This window comes from Aegilops tauschii, chromosome 7, assembly GCF_002575655.3.
Source record: "Aegilops tauschii subsp. strangulata cultivar AL8/78 chromosome 7, Aet v6.0, whole genome shotgun sequence".
In the NCBI taxonomy this organism is placed as follows: domain Eukaryota; kingdom Viridiplantae; phylum Streptophyta; class Magnoliopsida; order Poales; family Poaceae; genus Aegilops; species Aegilops tauschii.
The window spans coordinates 644,292,793-644,299,428 of NC_053041.3; the positions used below are offsets into that span (position 1 = coordinate 644,292,793).

Consider the following 6,636-nt stretch of genomic DNA (forward strand, 5'->3'; position numbering starts at 1 on the left):
GAAAGGAGCTTAGCTTTTTTGTTTTGTTTTTTGTGGCAGCTACCCGCAACATGCATGCATGCATCAATTAATCCATCCATCTATAGTCTAGCCTAGTACCTACAATCTAGTACTGCATGCAACACAGGCATTTGCCATCACTGTAGTACTGCATGCAACACAGGAACTTGCCATCAGCGACGAAGGAGAGCTACCGCCAAAGTCTTTGACAGTAGGGAATGTCAGATGGGAAGCGTTCCTACTCCCTCGTAAGGGAGCCGCGTGTGTATATATTGATCGAGGCAGGAAAATGCCCCTGTCGTGGCTTACAAGATTGTACCGATCACTTTGGGATTCGGTAGTTACATAGGAGTTTGAAAGAGCTACGGGAGAGGAAGAGATAGAGTTAGTTTGAGATTACAAGAGATATATCTCTAAGTCAATTTCAACTATCCTATATTAAGATTCCTCTTGAATTCCTCGAAAGGCTTGACTGGCAAAGCTTTAGTGAATCCATCTGCAACTTGATCTCTGAAAGGGATGAATCGTATGTCCAACTTCTTTTCTGCAACCCTTTCTCTTACAAAGTGAAAGTCAATTTCTATATGCTTGGTTCTGCCATGGAACACTGGATTTGCAGAAAGATATGTGGCTCCTAAGTTGTCACACCATAAACATGACACACGATGCTGCTTAATTCCCAACTCATTTAACAATGATTCAACCCAAATGATCTCGGCAGTAGCATTAGCTAGTGACTTGTATTCAGCTTCAGTACTTGACCTGGATACTGTGGCCTATTTTCTAGCACTCCAAGAAATGAGATTAGAACCAAAGAACACTGCAAATCCTCCAGTTGACTTCCTGTCATCACTGCATCCTGCCCAGTCAGCATCAGAGAAGGCACTAACAAGAGTGGAGTTAGATCGTTTAACTTGAAGGCCTAAGCTCACAGTATATCTTATGTACCGTACAATTCTCTTAACAGCTGTCCAGTGTACAGTAGTAGGTGCATGAAGATACTGACAAACCTTGTTAACAGCAAAGGAAATATCAGGCCTTGTTAGTGTCAAGTACTGTAGAGCTCCTACTGCACTCCTGTATTTTGTGATCTCTTCTTCTTTGAGTGGTTGACCTTCAAAAGCTGAAATTTTTTCTGAAGAGGGTAATGGTGTGGGTGAAGGCTTGCAATCTTTCATCCCCATGCGAACTAGAAGTTCATTGGCATATTTTTCTTGGTTCAATACTATGCCATCCTGAATCTTCTTTACCTCGATGCCTAAGAAGAAGTGTAAATCACCAAGATCCTTCAAAGCAAACTCTGAACTTAAATCATGCAGAAGAGCATTAGTAGCACTTTGTGACGAGCTTGCAACTATGATATCATCAACATATACTAGTACAAATATAGTTATGTTTGCCTTGTTGTAGATGAATAGTGAAGTGTCAGCCTTAGATGCAACAAAACCAAGACGCCTTAACTGAGAGCTTAGTCTTGAATACCATGCCCTTGGCGCTTGTTTCAAACCATAAAGTGCCTTGTCAAGCTTGCACACATGATGAGGTACTTTCTTGTCATCATACCCAGGTGGTTGCCTTATATAAACCTCCTCTTCCAAAACACCATGCAAGAACGCGTTCTGAACATCTAGTTGTCTCAAGCTCCATCCTCTGGAAACTGCAATGGCTAATACAAGTCTAATAGTTGCAGCTTTAACAACGGGACTGAAAGTATCTTCATAATCTAGACCATAACGTTGTTTAAAACCTTTTGCAACTAGACGTGCTTTATACCTGTCGATTGAACCATCTGCCTTTTTCTTGATTCTGTAAACCCATTAACAATCAATGACATTTTTACCTCTTTTCTCAGGCACAAGGTGCCAAGTTTTGTTTCTCATGAGTGCCGAATACTCTTCATCCATTGCATTTTTCCACTTTGGATCCCCAAGTGCATCCTCTAGTCTTGTCGGTTCCCCTGTAACACACAACATGCCATATCGTATAGTGCCATCAGTTCTGTTTTTCGGTTTGCTTATACCTTTTTGTAGTCGAGTTGTGACACGTGAAGTAGGTTGTGGTTGAGCCATGCGACGTGTGGGCTTCTGCACAGGAGATGGTGAAGACAAATCTGCTACAGAAGATCCCGGCAGCATCCTGGAGGCACTTTCCATAGCAGATCCTGGATCAGCCTCAGCGGCGCGCTGTGTGGCCGAAGATGTGGCAGCGTCCGACTCGGTAGCCACAGAAGATCCCGCGTCGAACTATTGGTGCATGCGGAGCGGAGATCCCGAGCCGGGCGACGCGGTTTCTCCAGCTGTCGCTTTCGCTGGCCCGCGCGTGGGGCGCGAGGCGGACCCGGCACATGGCGACGTGGCGATGCCTGAATGGCGCGGACGGAATCTCTCCAGTGCGCGATCCTGAGCTGATCCGCGCACCCGATCCGAGGAGAGCTGACGCACAGGAGTTCCAGGTGACTCCGGATCCTCCTCGTGCTCAGCGCCAGCTTCGTCTTCTTCTATCTCATGAAATATAGGCTCATTTTCATCAAAATTTGGATCATTTTCTGCACCGATTTCTGCTGCGTCTTCTGCAAAGCCCTGCACAGGATAAGATGCAACACCAGTACTGGTAGGATCATTAGTTGGATTAGTGCAATTGTCGCCCCCTTGATCTAAGTTTTGGAGATTGGGTGGAAGGAGAAGAATTTCTTTTCTAAGGAGTGCTCCGGCATTCGGATGAAGAGACTCAAAAGGGTATACGGATTCATCAAAAACAACATCTCGAGAGATATATACCCTACCGGTAGAAACATCTAGGCATTTGACTCCTTTATGAATGGGACTATACCCAAGGAAAACACACTTCCTTGAACGAAACGCAAGTTTGCGTGTATTATATGGACGGAGGTTGGGCCAGCAAGCACAACCGAATACACGTAGTGATTTATAATCAGGAGTAATGCCAAAGAGACGTGTGAGTGGGATCTCATATTTGATGACCTTGCTAGGAAGTAAGTTTATGAGATATGTGGCGGTCAAGAAGGCTTCATCCCAGAACTTTAATGGCATCGATGCATTTGCTAGTAGAGCTAGCCCTACTTCAACAACATGACGGTGTTTCCTTTCAGCGGAACCATTCTGTTGGTGTGCATGGGGGCATGAAACATGGTGTGAGATGCCAAGTTCCTGAAAAAATAGGTTGAGCTTTTTGTACTCACCTCCCCAGTCAGTCTGCATAGCAATGATCTTTGTGTTTAGTTTTCGTTCAACAAGATTTTGAAAGTTCTTGAAAACTTGAAACACTTCAGATCGTTTCTTAAGGAGATAGATCCAAGTAAATTTGCTATAGTCATCAATGAAGCTTACATAATATGAGTGTCTACCAACAGAAGTAAGAGCTGGCCCCCAAACATCTGAAAATACAAGTTGTAAGGGTGCAGAGGAAATGCTGGTAGAAATAGGATATGGTAGCTGATGACTTTTAGCTTGCTGACAAGGATCACAAACAGACTCAATGCTAGACTCAAGACAATGGGGAAGTTTATTTTTACTAAGAACAAGCTTAACAATAACTGATGAAGGATGGCCTAATCTACTGTGCCACTTTGCTGAAGAAGGCTTGATAGTAACAAAGGCTTGTTTATTCGATGACGTTGACGAAGATATGATTGGATAGAGACCTCCCACCCACTTGCCCCTAAGAAGTACCCTCCTCGTGTCCAAGTCCTTAACCAAGAAAAAGAAAGGGTAGAACTCAATGAGAACACGATTATCAAGGGTAAATCTATGAACAGAAAGTAAGCTTTTTGATGTTTCAGGCACATGTAGAATTCTGTTTAGATGAAAAAATTTGTTGGGGGTTTTAACAATTGAACTACCAACATGAGTAATGTCCATACCAGAACCACTTGCGGTGTGCACTTGGTCACCTCCACGATACTTGTCTCGAATCGTCAGCTTGTCGAGCTCCCCCGTGATGTGGTTTGTAGCCCCGGTATCCGCATACCAATTTGTGTCGACACCATAGGAGTCGATGACCATGTTGGCCCCCTTCTCCTCCTGTTCATCTTCATCATACCTGTGCCAGCAATCACGAGCACCTCCTGGATGGTGCTTGTAACATATCTGGCATTCCGGGTAGTCTCGGGTTTGTTGCTGACGCTGCTGTTGTGGACGACCACGGCCGCCGCCGCCGCTGTTGCCGCCAGATGGAGTTGGGGAAGAGAGCCTTCCTCGGCCGCGTCCCATGTTGTTGCTGCGTCCGCGTCCTCTGCCAGAGCCGCGCCCGCGCCCTCTGTACACCATATTTGCAGAGGTTTTGAAGCCGGCGTCAGGGCCATCGCCAAGCATCTCCATGCGCTGGTCGAAGGCTGCGATCTGGGCGAACAGTTCATCAACAGAGATCGACGACTTTACTGCTCCGATGGCAGCCACGACAGGATCGTAGTCTCTGTCGAGGCCGGCGAGGACGTAGTCCACCATCTCAGGATCCGAAACTGGCCTTCCTGCTGCGGCCAGTTCATCTCCCAGGTTCTTCATCCGGGCGATGTAGGTTGAGCTGGACATGGATCCCTTCTTCGTATTGGTGATGGCAATCCGCAAATTTGTGATGCGGGATTGAGACTGCGAGGCAAATATTGTGGTGATAGCAGTCCAGAGATCAAAGGTAGTTTCTTTACTCACAACTTGGGCGAGGATCTCCATTGACAGAGAGTTCAGGAGATGGCTAAGAACTTGCTGATCTCTTGATATCCACTGCGCATACAGAGGATTTGGAGCCATGGCAACAGTTTTGTCCGCCTGCTGCTGTTGTACCGTCTTCGGTGGCGCGGCGTCTGTTCCATCTAGGAGGCCGGTGACCTGCGCTCCTCGCAGGCCCGGCATGACCTGTGCCTTCCACAGGATGTAGTTGGTCTTGGTGAGCTTCTCGGTTGGTGGAGCTCCAAGGTTGAGGGCGGCGGTGATTGAGGTGGACGACATGGCGATGGTGATTGAGGAAGAAGCTTCTGGCTAGATCTATGGGAAGAGGTTGGCTCTGATACCATGTTAGATGGGAAGCGTTCCTACTCCCTCGTAAGGGAGCCGCGTGTGTATATATTAATCGAGGCAGGAAAACGCCCCTACCGTGGCTTACAAGATTGTACCGATCACTTTGGGATTCGGTAGTTACATAGGAGTTTGAAAGAGCTACGGGAGAGGAAGAGATAGAGTTAGTTTGAGATTACAAGAGATATATCTCTAAGTCTAACAGGGAATAACTGCCTACCGCCAAAGACCATGGCGGTAGGGTCATTTTTATACTAAACAGGCGTGATGGTGTTGTTAAGTCCTACCGCCAAAGACTCAGATGGCTTAACTTTTACGAAGCGGGGTTAGATCTGACTTAACTTTACGAAAAGGATCGAAACACAAAAATTGGCCTCATATGATGGCACCGACGACGGTGTTTTGCGGAACGCAGGTTCCCCTTGCGGGAAGAGTTCGCCGACAGCCTAAAGCAGCCACTAGTGCCGCTTGCGATTGTGGCCCGACAGGATGTCGCTCGTGAGAAGCGATCAGATTCCCATGAGGCCGGTGGAGTCGGATCCCCTATTGTCGCCAGGAGCAGAGGAAGCAACGCGAGCCTAGTCGGTGGAATCAACAGGGAAAGTAAATCTTGAAGCCCTGGATCTGGATGGATGAAGAGGTAATTACCTGTTATCCAAACTACAAAGGATGATGCAGGTCGTTTGCGCGTGCATTCCTAGTGGACTATACTAGAGGCACATTATTCCTCCATCGGAAGATGCAAAGATGATTTGTTGGTATTTATTTTCTGATTTTTTTTACCAGGTAGGGGCGAGGGGGGGGTACAGAACAGCAAGTCATGCGGTGTGAGTGTCCGGCTATATTCGATTGTCAAGGTCAGAAGACAATGGGTGGTTTATCACGGAGCATCGTGTGAACCACACCCATTCCATGTCACTAACAATGGGTGAGAAAGTACAATAGTCACCTCAACAGTACATTAGTGTTTACACGAAGGATCTGGTGAAGCCCCCGAGGCAGAATAATGTGAATTTGGACAAGGTGTACAACATCATCTGCAGTTTCTTCGGATCAATTGAGAGGGTTCCATTCAGTCGTTCACAAAGCGGACACGTCGAAACCTATGCCGACACATAAGTTGAGATCCGGCAGACAATGACGTTAGAAAGACAATGGAAGTATTTGCGGAGCTGGAGGCTAGTGGCCCGGAGTTCACTTAGCTGGTAAAAAATGTTATCCACCAGTTAGGCTTAATTAATTGTCTTCTAGACACACATTTAAATATATATATATAATAGATAAGGTAGTTATACGCAAACTATATTTTTTGTTTACAATGTAAATGATCCAAAAAAATCAATTTTCTTTGTTTCTTTTCATTTCCTAGATGAGAAGGCAAGGATGTACTTGAGCATTATGAGAAAATAAGTACTGTTCTCTCAGAAGTTAGAAGTTTCCATTTAATATCTTTGGTACTAAAATTCTTTAAAAAGAATGGTCATTCTGCTATCAGCACTACGATTATGTGTCAGTCATAGACTCTTAATTCCCTATAATTCTTTTATATGTTTGATTCCTTTTGTTCATATTTGTGCAACAAGAAATTAATTTCAAGATTGGTCCGGGT

The 6,636-nt window shown here is 45.6% G+C and overlaps 1 protein-coding gene across 1 annotated transcript; it reads right to left on the reverse strand.

Annotated features, from left to right (window-relative positions):
- Positions 1-776: 776 nt before the first annotated feature.
- On the reverse strand, positions 777-4,961 carry LOC141027596 (uncharacterized). Its single transcript, XM_073504679.1, has 4 exons — positions 3,690-4,961; positions 2,438-2,579; positions 1,894-1,957; positions 777-1,806 (listed from the first exon to the last, which is right to left on the reverse strand). Exons 1-4 carry the CDS (start codon positions 4,959-4,961, stop codon positions 777-779), a joined length of 2,508 nt encoding a protein of 835 aa, XP_073360780.1.
- Positions 4,962-6,636: the final 1,675 nt, after the last annotated feature.